The sequence below is a fragment of the Astyanax mexicanus genome, chromosome 12 (assembly GCF_023375975.1).
Source record: "Astyanax mexicanus isolate ESR-SI-001 chromosome 12, AstMex3_surface, whole genome shotgun sequence".
NCBI lineage: Eukaryota > Metazoa > Chordata > Actinopteri > Characiformes > Acestrorhamphidae > Astyanax > Astyanax mexicanus.
In genome coordinates this window covers 40,809,222-40,822,816 of record NC_064419.1, presented here as the reverse complement: position 1 = coordinate 40,822,816, position 13,595 = coordinate 40,809,222, and the positions used below count along the sequence as shown (strand labels likewise).

The 13,595-nt window shown below is 35.2% G+C and overlaps 1 protein-coding gene across 2 annotated transcripts in view; it reads right to left on the bottom strand.

The window, feature by feature from the left end:
* The window catches only part of cpne5a (copine Va), a 178,691-nt gene that overhangs the window by 66,939 nt on the left and 98,157 nt on the right, over positions 1-13,595 (bottom strand). For both annotated transcript variants that reach the window (XM_049485537.1, XM_049485538.1), the window contains 2 exons: positions 10,600-10,663; positions 175-278 (listed from right to left, as the gene is read on the bottom strand). In XM_049485537.1, coding sequence (XP_049341494.1) covers positions 175-278; positions 10,600-10,663 — 168 coding nt within the window. The remainder of the gene's footprint in view (positions 1-174; positions 279-10,599; positions 10,664-13,595) is intronic.

The window sequence follows — 13,595 nt, the reverse complement described above, 5'->3', positions numbered from 1 at the left end:
TACAGTAAGCTTTGGGCACTGCAAATCAAGGGCTTCTCTTTTCTAGCTTTTTGATGTTTCTCTCTAATATAAATCTCTACACCTCTCCTCTCCTCTCACACACATTTGCTCTTCATGTTGGATATGCAGTGTGATGTGTGAGAACTGAAGATGCGTGTGAAGAGGCTAACTCACGTTCCGTCCTCATTACTCCTGTAGAACACCATGAAAGGGTCCGAGCGACCAAAGAAGTCTTTCTTGTCCAGCTTGTTGGCACAGAATTGCATAGTGACACAGTCCTGGAGGAGTTGGGAAAAGAGAGAGAGAGGGAGAGAAAAAAAGGAGAGAAAAAAGGAGAAAAAGACAGAGAGAGAGAGGGGTTAGAAATCCAGAGGGTCTACAGGCAAAGAAAAAAAAAAACGCTGGCTTGTTTAGCCAGAGAGCAGCAGCCTTGGTAGACAGGAACAAGAGTATCAAATAAGAAGCAGACACGCTGTGCATCTTAATGAATTATTATTTTTTTATATTTTTTTTCCTCTTCCTGAGCCGCTGTTAAAATAATACTCAGGGTCTACATCTGCTGCATCAGGGAGAGAAGGAGGAGATAATGAGGGCTTAAAAAAATAGAATCCGAAGCTAACAGATGTTCAGGAGCAGAAGAACATAATTTCATTGGGGGGACGGGCGAAGAAAAAATAGAAGAAGAAAAAAAAAACAGAACTAAAACAAAACAGTCAGGCCTTAATGTCGAGGTAGAGGATATGATTGTGTGTGTATAAGTATATATGTGTGTGTGTGTGTGTGTAAGTGTTTGTGTGTGTGCGCTAAGGGCCGGGGGCTGCTTTTAACAGCAGTAATGAAACGTTAGCACAGCCAGCGTTAAAGTGATTACTACAATTTAGCCGGCATTTGAACGCTACGAGCCAATTGACGTGCCAAACCTCTCCCGTATAGCCGAGCTACAGCCGCTATCGAACAGCCGTCTAGGACATGATTGCAGCCCCGATGAGAAGGAGGAGGGAGGAGCGCTCTTTCTCAGTGAATGGAAAAAAAAAGAAGAGAGAGAACGGCCAGAAGACGGTGGGCTGGAACAGACTGCCAAAGGTCTGAGCTAAATGACAGTTTTATGGGTGTTAAAGAGAGCGTTATAATCCAGCACACTCCAGCAGCCAAGATAACTAGTGTTCTGTGGCAGGCGCTGGCGTCTTAACAGAGTGGAGGTGCCGTGTGAGGTCTGTCAGATGACCGGAGGTTGGCTGAATATGAGTGAATTTGAGAATGAGAATTTAGAATGGTGTGTATTGAGTGTATGAGTATGTGATGGTAATGGCTATAAACTAGCCTATATAATCGTGTAATAGCATTAACGATAACGAGTATGGTGGACAGGGGCATAGAAGGTCATGGGAGAGCTCCCAGCATGCTGGGTAAATAAGGGTCTCCACCAATGGACCACCATTCTATGAGAGTCACTGGTGGAGACCCTTATCCACCCACCACCCATCAGTTGTGAAACTACCACAACTAAACTAAATGCAAGCTATTTGCATCCACAAAAAACAGAGATCCTACACACAAAAAAAACCCAAGAGGGCGAATGATGGTCCACTGGTGGAGATCTGCTTCTTGTATATGGTAATTCATCACCAAAGCAATACTGTGTGGTATCATGGTAAGACAATAATTTAAGACCTAATATGTTTAAGTCTTACGTGTAGAATGCAGTTAATTACCGAAAATATCTAATTTAATTGCAGACAAAAAAAAAACCCAACATATTTTTCACTATGGGTCTAACTCTGGATTTAAATGGCAGAATTGAATGGAGTTTAAAAATAGCATTAGCTCATATGTAGCAATATTCATAATTTCTGACCCTTAAATGACCAAGTAATTCAAATGATTTAGTGTATATACAGGACAATGGTTTAAAAAAAACATATATATATAGGGTTAATTTCTATAACAGAGATTAAACATATTCCTAGACTAAATTTTGCCTTTTTTATAGAAATTCTCAATTTAAAATGCTCTGTAGTCAGAAACATGGCTTAATACCTGTCTGGGAAACAGCCCCATAGGACTTTAAACATACTTATTATGTTCCACAGAATATATATTTCTTCTATTTAGAATTCAGCTTAGGTCTTGTGTGTCGAATATGGGCGTAATGAGGATAACAAAATGGTGAAAATCTTCAGTGGAACACAGATTTAAATGTTTTTTTTTTTTGTTTTCACACTCTATTAAGCTCTCTATGACAGAAAGAAATCTGTGTGTTTCATTCTGAGGCATACTAACAGAGTTGTAAATAGGCATGCTAAATGACATCTGAGCAGTTTTCAGCAGAAGGAATGTCACTTTTTAAACAAATTAACTGTTTTATTTAAGGCAACATGTTTTCCGTTCTTATGCAAAACAAGCATCAAAATCAATGACAGTGGTAATTAGCTGCATGCTACAGATACAGCAAACAGAGATTAGTCTTAAAGAAGCTGTAGGGGGGGGGGGGGTTCTTTAACTCTGTTTGTGCACAGAATTCATTAGCAGCAGCCAGTTTGTGTTTGTGTGTGTGTGTGTGTGTGTCTGTCAGCCTGGCTCTAGCTCTGCCATGTCATCTGAACACAATTCATCTAATCTAGCTGTCTGTTATCTCTTGATAGGCCGGTTGCCCCTCACAGTGACAGTGACGGGGGGATAGCTGAGCCCCTGTGTTGACGGCCAACCCTCTGAACTGTTGATGAATTGATCAGAAGAGTAAATTGTGTGTGTGTGATTGTGTGTGTGATTGTGTGCAGGATTTCTCTAAACTTAATTAATCTGGCATAATATTCAGCACAGCCAATAACACCAATGCCTGCAGACATGCCTGCTGGTCTCATCAGCATCTGAACCTGTAATATGAACCAATAAAATGAGCTCGCAGGAGCTGCCGGCAGGCCGATATTGAGCTGATACTGACGTTTGCTTTATTGGAAGAGGAAACAATTGGATTTTTGGTGCGCAAACACAATTACAGGGGCGAAAAAGCACTTTTTAAAACTGCAGCACTGTAATTATACCCAGTACTAAATCAATAGCAGCTGTTTGAACTGCATATTGATTGAATTGGCGCCTTCAGATTGATGCATGCTCGATTACATGCATGCATAAATTGTAAATAATCAATTATATACATTACAAGTATACATGGCACGACACCACTTTTCTAATATTGAAAGTAAAATATATTGAGCGAGTTTTAAAATGATCTAAATGAGCCATACTTAACCGAAGCACTTCACTGAAGATGAGCAACTAAAAGCATCATCATCAAACTACTACAAACTACTCAACCAATCAATCAATCTGTGGAAGAGCCACAGGAAGAATCATATAGATAACAACATGACATCACACACTCGAGTGTGTGCTATTTCAGGCTGGACTCATTATGTGATTGGATTCATGCTTTTTGTACATTTTTCTTCATTATAATCAGTTCAGAACATTCTGCTGATAGTGACCTATGCTAAAACTAGTTTTATACCCTGGTGAAAAATATATATATACTATATTGTACTTAAAACCTATTGAGAACTGTTGAGTATGCTGTAAATATACTAAAAGATAACAAACTTACCCAAAATATATTAAAAAAAGATTAATATCATGCTTTCATCAAATATTTGAAAGTAAAATTTGAGCATACTTCTTAAAAAGTACAAAATAGTGTATTTTAAATATATAGACTACTATGAAGTACACTTTTAGCTTAATATAATTCAATATACTGTTGTACATTTTTAGTAAAGTGTGTTAAAAACAACTGTTACAGTAGTTCACTTAAATGTATCATGCAACTTTTTAAAAAGTATATTAAATTACTACTTTGGTAATTTTTTTAAACTATATACAGTAGGTGTGTTCAGGTAAATATCTGACGTGTTTATATCTTACAGGTGCGCAACTGACCGATTAAAACCCTGACAGCAGTCAACAATGCTATATTAGGCTTGCTTTAGTCACAACGCACCCTCAACACATGTACACGCCCCGGTCTTTAAAATCCAAATCCAGCTTTTAACTCGACAATCAACAGAATAAAGTATAAAATAACACTGCTGTTCATTTCAATAAACTGCTAGCAGTATCCTCTGAGACCTCTATGCTGAGACGTGCAAAAGAGCCACGCTGTTAAGATATGAACACGCCAAAGTCAGAGCTCACCTGGCTCTTAAAGGGAATGTTAACTGGCACACTGATTGGTTTATATATAATGTTACGCCCAAAACACAACCATGTTTAATTAAGAAAATTAGTTTGTGCCCTTTGCAGGTTTTGAGCCATGCAAGAAATATTTTTTTTGCCCTCATAATACCAAAGACACACCAAGACACACCCTAAATCCAGCTGCACGACCCCTAAATTGACCTGTGCGCAAAAATCGCTAAAATAGGGCCAAATATTGCTAAAATAGGGCCCCAAGTCTCTCATATACTTTAGAGAAAGTACAAAAGCAATATATAAAATTCTGCAGCAGATTGTCCACAACAATCACATATCGTCGCTGTCCAATGAAAAACACTTATCTAAAAACCAGCAACTTTAAAGGAGAGAGAAAAAAAACCTTGTAAACTTTCAATGGAAGTCAATGTAAAAAGAGTTTATTTCTGGTCATTTTGAAGAGTTTCTATTGGTCCGTTTATCAAGAAATTTTGGCACAGTGTAAGGGACAGTTGGTCTGTTCAAATTATGTAGTAAACTAAAAATCGACAAAAATGAAGATAAGTGTTTTTCATTGGACAGCGACGATATAGGATCTCAGGTTTGAGGATCAGGTTTGATTCTAGTTAATCTCAGTTTAGTTGTTTAGTTAATTGATTCATTGCACTAGTTTAAATTGTATAAGTGTCTTTGACAAATCAAAGATGTGAAAAGTCTCTCTAGATTAATTTCTGCCAGGATATTTCATTTGAAAATTTTTAAATGGACAATTTATCTTTCACAATCCACAGTATTATGTGTGCACTTGGGAAAAATGCCTTAGTAGACGTTAAAACCAATCTGAAACATTTCATGCACCTCACATACAGTATAACCTCAGGAATTATTCAAATGTCATTCGGTCTGTTATGCAGGATGATGATCTTCGCTCCAGTTCACCACAATGACTTTCATTATCTATACAATCCTGCCAGTGCTGGAGCCTCCTGGCTATAGAATTACATTCAGCACAGCATCAGCATCAGGTCATCATCATTAGTCTCTATGGTTACTCTCAGGTGGAATATACGGAGATACTGGGAGGGATGAATGACCTGTTACTGTATAAGCTCTGTATAAGGGGTCAAATCCCTTATGTTTGAGCTAAACGGCTGTTCAGGTGCAGTTTAACTTGATTTATTACCCATAGAAAATGATTACAGCTATTAACTAATAACATCCCTGCTGCTGCTCCAGGATAAATGGCATTGAAAAAAAGACACTAGTCTGGACATCTCTGACCAATCAGCAAAAACAACATTCTCACATGTTTTCTTGTGATGTACTGTGCAGTGTTGCGCTTGCAGTATTACTTTGCTAAAGCCAAACCAAACCAAGAGGGAAAACACTTTAACACAAGTTAACAAATTAAGTTGTTAACAGATTAAAGGCCAGAGAAATTTACTATAAAAAGAAAAACATCCTAAAACTCTATGATGAACCCATTTTGATACATTATATTTGATAAACATGTTTCTGCTTTAGTAGAAGTATTAATATTCCAATATATATTTCAATGACAAACATCAATACATGAAACACATGTTTTTTCAGGTTTTATCATCACTCAATAGATAGGTGAGATAAATAACTATACCAGTAGAGTGATTATCAGTCTACTCATGCTTTAGTAGAGTTCAGAAACAGATAAATAGCTTAACTTAACAGATTAAAGGCCAGAGAAATTTACTACAGAAATAAAAACACCCTAAAACCATATCCTTTTATATATTTTTTTTATTTTCTCTAAACTACAAAAAGTTATTGAACACAGCATTCTGCACAGTTATAACAGAAACACCTCAGATAAACATGGAGACGTATTAAAGAAAATAGCTTTTTGTCCTGCACTCTTTTTTGTCCTAGCAGGAACCATAGCTATTGGGAAAAGCTCTGAATCTGTGTGTGGATAAATCCCTGGTGTGCTATAATACACTCCCAGCTGCTGTTTCAGTTTTATTGAATACCATAATATTGGTGGGGCAGAGAATTTAATGAGACGATGGGGAGGAATAACTCTATCTGGAACATTGTATGAGAAAAAAAAAACGTAGAGAATGAGAGTGAGATGGGTGAATGGGTCATTCTTTTTTTCTTTGATCGAAAAAATAACAGTTATGGTGGCAGAATTACACCAGCATAATTGCACATGTGGGTCTCCGGTTTCAGTAAACACAAGAAAACCAGTTCTGCTGACTATAGGTGGCCATAAGATAAGAGTGTGATTTTCAGATCACTTTTGACTGGACTAAGTACATAAATCTGGTTTCATCTCTTTGAGTGTGAGGGAATAAACAGCAGATAAATATAATAATATTATAATATTATATAATAATATTCCAATAACAAACATTAATAAATAACTGATTAATAGATACTCAGATAAATAACTTTTTATTATAGTGATTTATCAGTCTACTCATGCTTTAGTAGAGTACAGTAACACTGCAATAAGAAACCTATCATTCAGTACAGTGATTTATCTGTCTACTCATGCTTTAGTAGTCAGTAACTCTCTGATAACTAGAGGATCAGCACAGCAATTTAAAAATCTGCTAACGTTTAAGTAGAGCTTAGAAACACTGAGATAAGTAACTGATTGACCAGTGCATTTATCAGTCTACTCATGCTTTAGTAGAATTCAGTTACACTGAGATAAATAGTCGTTTGATCAGCACAGTGATTTATCAGTATACTCATGCTTTAGTTGTGGTTAATAACTAGAGATCAGATAACTAGAGGATCAGTACAGTGATTTAACAATCAGCTCATCCTTTAGTAGAGCTCAGAAACACTGAGATAAATAACTGATCGATCAACACAGTTATTTATCAGTGTATTCATGCTTTAGTAGAGCTCAGTAACAAAGATAAAAAATATGGATCAGCACAGTGATTTATTAATCTACCCATGCTTTAGTAGAGCTCAGTAACAATGAGATAAGTAACCGATCAATCAGTGCAGTGATTTATCAGTATACTCACGCTTTAGTAGAGGTCAGTAACACCGAGATAAGTAACTGATCAATCAGTACAGTGATTTATCAGTCTACTCATGCTTTAGTAGAGCTCAGTAACAATGAGATAAGTAACTGATCAATCAGTACAGTAATTTATCAGTCTATTCATTTTTAGTAGAGCCCAAAATAAATAAATCAAATAAATCAAAATAAATAGCTAATAGATTAGCACATTAATTTATCAGTGTAAATACACTCTAGTAGAGCTCAGTAACTCTCAGATAACTAGAGAATTAGCACAGAAATGTAACAATATGCTAATGCTTTAGTAGAGCTCAAAAACACTGAGATAAGTAACTGATCAATCAGTGCAATGATTTATCAGTCTACTCATGCTTTAGTAGAGCTCAGTAACAATGAGATAAGTAACTTATTAATCAACACAATTATTATCAGTCTACTCATGCTTTACTCATGCTTTTTTGAGGTCAGTAACTCTTAGAAACTAGAGAATCAGTGCAATAATTTAACAATCTGCTTCTGTTTTATTAGAGTTCAGTAAGTAACTGATCAATCAGCACACTACTTTATCAGTCTATTCCAGCTTCAATTGAGCTTAGTAAGACTAAAATAAATAATCAGTACAGTAATTTATCAGTTCACTTCGGCTTTAATAGAGCTAATCAGCACAGTGATTTTCCATTGTTTTGTTCTAGCTTGCCCAAGTATCTGCAAAAGATTGTTTATTTATTGGATAATATAAAATATAGATTTTTTTTGTACACATTCCATCATCATGCTCTGATGATGGAAGGCTTGGCCAATCAGAAGTAGGCTACTAATGCCTGGAGTCATACAGTAAGTGAGTAAACAATATAGTACACATGAGAAATAAATCAAAATGCACACCCCATCTAAAGAACTATATACTAGTATATATATATATATATATATATATATATATATATATATATATATATATATATATATATATATATATATATATATATATATATCAGAGAGTTTGGGCTCATTAAACAGAGAGGTCTGTGTCGACCTCTCAATATGTCATAAAGGCTCGCATTGCATGGCCAGAGGATTCGTCAAGCATGACCATTGTGAAGAGTTTTTCATCCAGTAGACAGTTGCTTAAACTGTAAAACTTAAAAAATCTCAACTTAAACCTCCCCACAGAGATTTATGCACAACCAGAGGGCAGAAAGCTACAGGAAGTAGTACTTTTAATGCTAGAGAGCAACAAGAGTTGTTGTGCTGTGAAATATATCATGTGCAGACAAGATAAATGGAAAATGTTTTATATACAGAGTAAATTGCCAAAAAAAAACACAGAAGATTTGCAAGCACACAGATTTTCCTTTGTATAAACACTGAGGGCCTATTTTAGCGACCTATAGTGCAAATCGATTAATTACACATTGTGCAACTTGATTTAGGGGCGTGTCCATGAATCTTTGGTATGATGAGGATACAAAAAATACACCTTGCTTCAACCCTTAATGATCTTTGGTATGTTTTTTTTTTTATTTTGGTTTGTTTAAGCTCTTTTTTCACATTTATTTTATTGTTTTTAGTTATTGTTTATTTGTATTTAACTCTTGTATGTGATTCGTTTTTTTTTTTCATCTGCATTTTATTAGATTTATTACCTTTGATTTTTTTTTTACATATGATTTTAGGAATCCTACTCTTAAATTCATTTTTTTACCTTATTTGTTTTATATCTTTTTTTATAATATCTTATATCTTATTAAAATGCTGTCTGTCACGCTCTCGTCTTGTTTATCATTCCCGTGTGCTACCGTCTTTCAGTGTTCTCCCAAGTACTTTTCCATTCACGTGTACTCTCCTCTTGTCTCATTTGTAACTCCGCCCCCCTCGTTACTGGACCAAGTGTATGTAGTTTCGTGTGTATGTTCCCAGTGTATTTATAGTCCTGGTGTTTCACTGTTTCCTGGTTGGTCTTTGCACTGACCTCTGTTGATTTGTCTATCCCGTGTTTACGTTCTCCTGTTTATTTCCTTGCCCTGTTTAGTTTATTCTGTCTTGTTTTTTCTCATTTGTTTTCTTATTTACCCTCCCAGTTTATTTTCCCAGTCTCTTGTTGGTTTTGCTTTGTTTCTTTGTTCCTTTGATTGTTTAGTTGTTTATTTATAATAAATATTCCTTTATTAACCTTAATTGTCCACCTCCACGTCTCCCTGCCTGGACATCCCTGACACTCTTTATTTTTTTGTATTATTATTTATTTATTTTATTTACTTTTCCTTGTTTTTGGTAAATCCCTTCCCTATGTAATTGCTCGGCTATGTTGTAAATATGGGCCACCCTTAATGTACTCAAGAGTTTAAATAAAGGTTGATTGATTGATTGATTTATTATTATCAACTGTTATTTTCTCGTTATCATTGCTGCTTCCAAATTAAAGAACAAATCAAGAAGATGCATCTAAACATACAGGGGTTGGACAATGAAACTGAAACACCTGTCATTTTAGTGTGGGAGGTTTCATGGCTAAATTGGAGCATCCTGGTGGCCAATTTTCATTAATTGCACATTATTGCACCAGTAAGAGCAGAGTGTGAAGGTTCAATTAGCAGTGTAAGAGAACAGTTTTACTCAAAATATTGCAATGCACACAACATTATGGGTGACATACCAGAGTTCAAAAGAGGACAAATTGTTGGTGCACATCTTGCTGGAGCATCTGTGACCAAGACAGACATCCAACAGGATTAACTGTGGACGCTGTAAGAGGAAGCTGTCTGAAAGGGATGTTCGGGTGCTAACCCGGATTGTATCCAAAAAACATAAAACCACGGCTGATCAAATCACGACAGAATTCAATGTGCACCTCAACTCTCCTGTTTCCACCAGAACTGTCCGTCACCACAATAAATTATTGTGGCCTAAAACCAGGTGTTTCAGTTTCATTGTTCAACCCCTGTAGATAACGCACGTTCCACTCGAGGACAGTCTCCTCTGCAGCAAATCCAGCAGCTCATCTTTCCACATTACAGACTGACAATCTGAGACTTTTCTAAAAAAGTTCTGATGGTCTCCAAGGCCATCTCAGGATTCCGAGAGCATCCAGGCCTTTGAAACCGACTTCAGAGGAACACTTGCCCTTGAACTGACCAGAGAGGGAAGCTGATGTATCAGCAGAAACCCAACAGAGGCTTAAAGAAATCACCTCTGATTAACTTTCCTCAAAGCTGCCAGCGCCCAGACATTTAAGTGTATCTTGGGGTTTGGAGGCTTTGACTCACGTATTTACCAGAATCAATGAAAATCTCATCTTAAAACACAAAATAACGTACCTCTTTACTGCAAAAACAAGCTGTCCCTGTTAGTGCTGTGGTCTATAATGTCCGTTTGTTAAAATAAGAGCTACTTACCCTGCAGTTTCCCAGCTCCTCGGCTGCTAGAATGATGGTGCCACATTTCTTGCCTGGGATGCCCCTGAAACCAAGCCAGATGTGAAGCATAGGAGTCATTAACTGTCCACAATCACGACATGTTTTATACAAAAGAGTGAAGAAAATTATATTACAATAGCTGTCCAGATCACTGTCTACGCTGATGATTAAAACAGTGGCCATTTCTCAATTATTCAATCACTCAATCACTCAATTACTCAATAACCATTAGGTTTTTATTTTAATAGAAATGTTCTGTAAATCACAGCATGTCATTGTCATTTTAATGTCAGTTTCTCTTATTGTCATGAACTGTTTTCTAAAACTGTTGAAAAACTGATGTGCTAAAATGCTGGCTTATATTATATAAAAGAACCTTTACTGTAACTAAAAAGATCAATAAAAAAGTTAATTAAAACAAGTCACACTTTGCAGTAAAGAAAACTGTAACTTGCTCTCATGGCCTACAACACTTTGACTAGGTGGTCAACCTAATAATGTATAACATACAGCTTTGGGGAAAAAATTGGAGAACACCTAAAAAGGAATATATTCAAGAGGAAGATGGATGATCACAAGCCATCAAACCAAGCTGAACTGCTTGATTTTTTGCACCAGGAGTAAAGGCATAAAGTTATCCCAAAGCAGTGTGTAAGACTGGTGGAGGAGAACATGCCAAAATGCATTAAAACAAGATTATCCACCAAATAGTGATTTCTAAACTCTTAATGAACACTTTATGAATATGAACTTGCTTTTATTTGTATTATTTGAGGTCTGAAAGCTTGAAAGTTATTTCAGACATTTTTCATTTTCTGCAAATAAATGCTCTAAATGATAATATTTTTACTTGGAATTTGGTAGAAATGTTGTTCGTAGTTTATAGAATAAAACAACAATGTTCATTTTACTCAAACATTTACCTATAAATAGCAAAATTAGAGAAACTGATTCAGAAACTGAATAAGGTAAAGTACCCCTTATGGGCAAGACAACACACTGATGGTTAGTGAGGATTGGGTTCCTACTATGCAAATAAATGATGCCAGGACCAATAGGAAAAAATTGCTCTTTTGTGTACAGAAGTGTTCAAGGAGATGCCATGTAGACTCTTTCACACAACTGTTATTTCCTGTCTTAAGCTTTACAACAATTGTTATTTAAAAAAAAAACAAAAAAAAAAAAAAACAACTGTTCTAAAGCATGCTAACTGTTTGTGATAAATACGTTACATTACTTTACATTGATATTTTTTCTGAGTATGTTTTTGGAGTTTGTGTTAAATCCTGAGAGCAGTTTGTTTAAACAATAAAAAGGATATTCTGCTTTTTGATTATAAATATAATATAATAACTGCTGTTAGTAATAAAAATGTGTTTAACATTTAACATAATATGAATTAAATATCCTACCATGCATCATGTTAGTGTCTCTAAAACAATACAAAACAAAAATACAAATCTGAAAAATTTAAAGCAGTATGGAAAAAAATAGAAAAAATAGAAAAAATGTTTTTTTTTTGACTTTGACTTTGACTTATATTTTACTGCAATATCAATGATCAATTATCAATATGATCCTAAGATATTTTATATTTTGCCAACAAAAAATGCTCAGAAATAGCTTGGAACACAGTTTTTTCTATAGTGACTTTAATTAAAAGTTAACATCTGCAATCAAATAAAAGCCAAAGTAAATGTTATAAACTTTTTTTTTTTATCTTTCATACTGTCCCAACATTTACTGATTAGGGTTACACAATTTGCTTTACACTTACTATGAATGAACAAATAAAAGTTGCATTAGTTAAGCAATGCCATTTTTATTCAATTTGACAGAAGATATCCCAGTAAATACTTATATAACATCATTTCAATCTGGCAAGATGTTGTTTAATCAAAATTTGTATGATGAATGGGCCAATAGAAATGCTCCGAAATAGCTTGGATGTCTCCCTCACCCTCAGCTCTACCTGCGACTTCAGATTGCAAGACTTCACTACCCAGAATGCACCAGCCTGTGACTCTTATGATCATGTGACCTATCCAGGAAATCATTCTCCTGAGTACTAGCGCCTGGGGAGCCAGGTATAAAAGAACTCTGCTCAGAACTTCAGAGCTCCAGTGCTGAGTACTGTTTGGTTCCTTCCTGCATTACAACACGTTTCTTTTGCTACTTTGAACTTTGTGTACGATCAGTTTTTTCCATGTATTCCTGGCTGCCCTGTGATATTATTTACTCGTGTATCGACCTCTTGGCTTGTTTTATCCGACTCTAGTATGTTTTTATTCTTGTTGGTTCCTGTTTGCTGTTTATGACCCTTTTCTGTCTGAAGACTCTTTGGATTACCCCTTTATTATTTATTAAAGTCTTGGTAACACTTTCTATGAATGTCATCTCTATAAGACTCTATAAACATACTCATAACACGTTATAATGCATTCATAAGGCATTATACACATGGCTGTACATATTTATAAAAATGTATAATTAATCATAGCTGTGTTTATTATGCATCATTAACTGTGGTTATATGCATTAATAACTGTGTTTATAACATGTTATACATCAATACCAAGAAACTCAGTCCCAGTTCACAGACTGTATCATGACTAAAAAAGCTTCCAATTTTTAAACACACCCTCAATAATCCTATAAATATAGTTTTAACCACTCATAAATTATTCTTGTCTTAAATATAATATTAATTATAGTCAATTATAATGTATTATAACAGGTCTTTGTGCCTCTAAGTAAAGTGCCAGATTTTCATTTTGGGACTATATTATTAACGATAGCTATATACTATTTTAACATATATATTATAAGCACAGATTATAATGTATTATGATCACAAGTCATAATGCTTAATAAACATGGCTATAATGGGTTATGTATTTTTATAATTATTTATAGTCATGTTTATAATGCCTTATGAATGCATTATAATATGTTATGAATGTGGTTATTGAGTC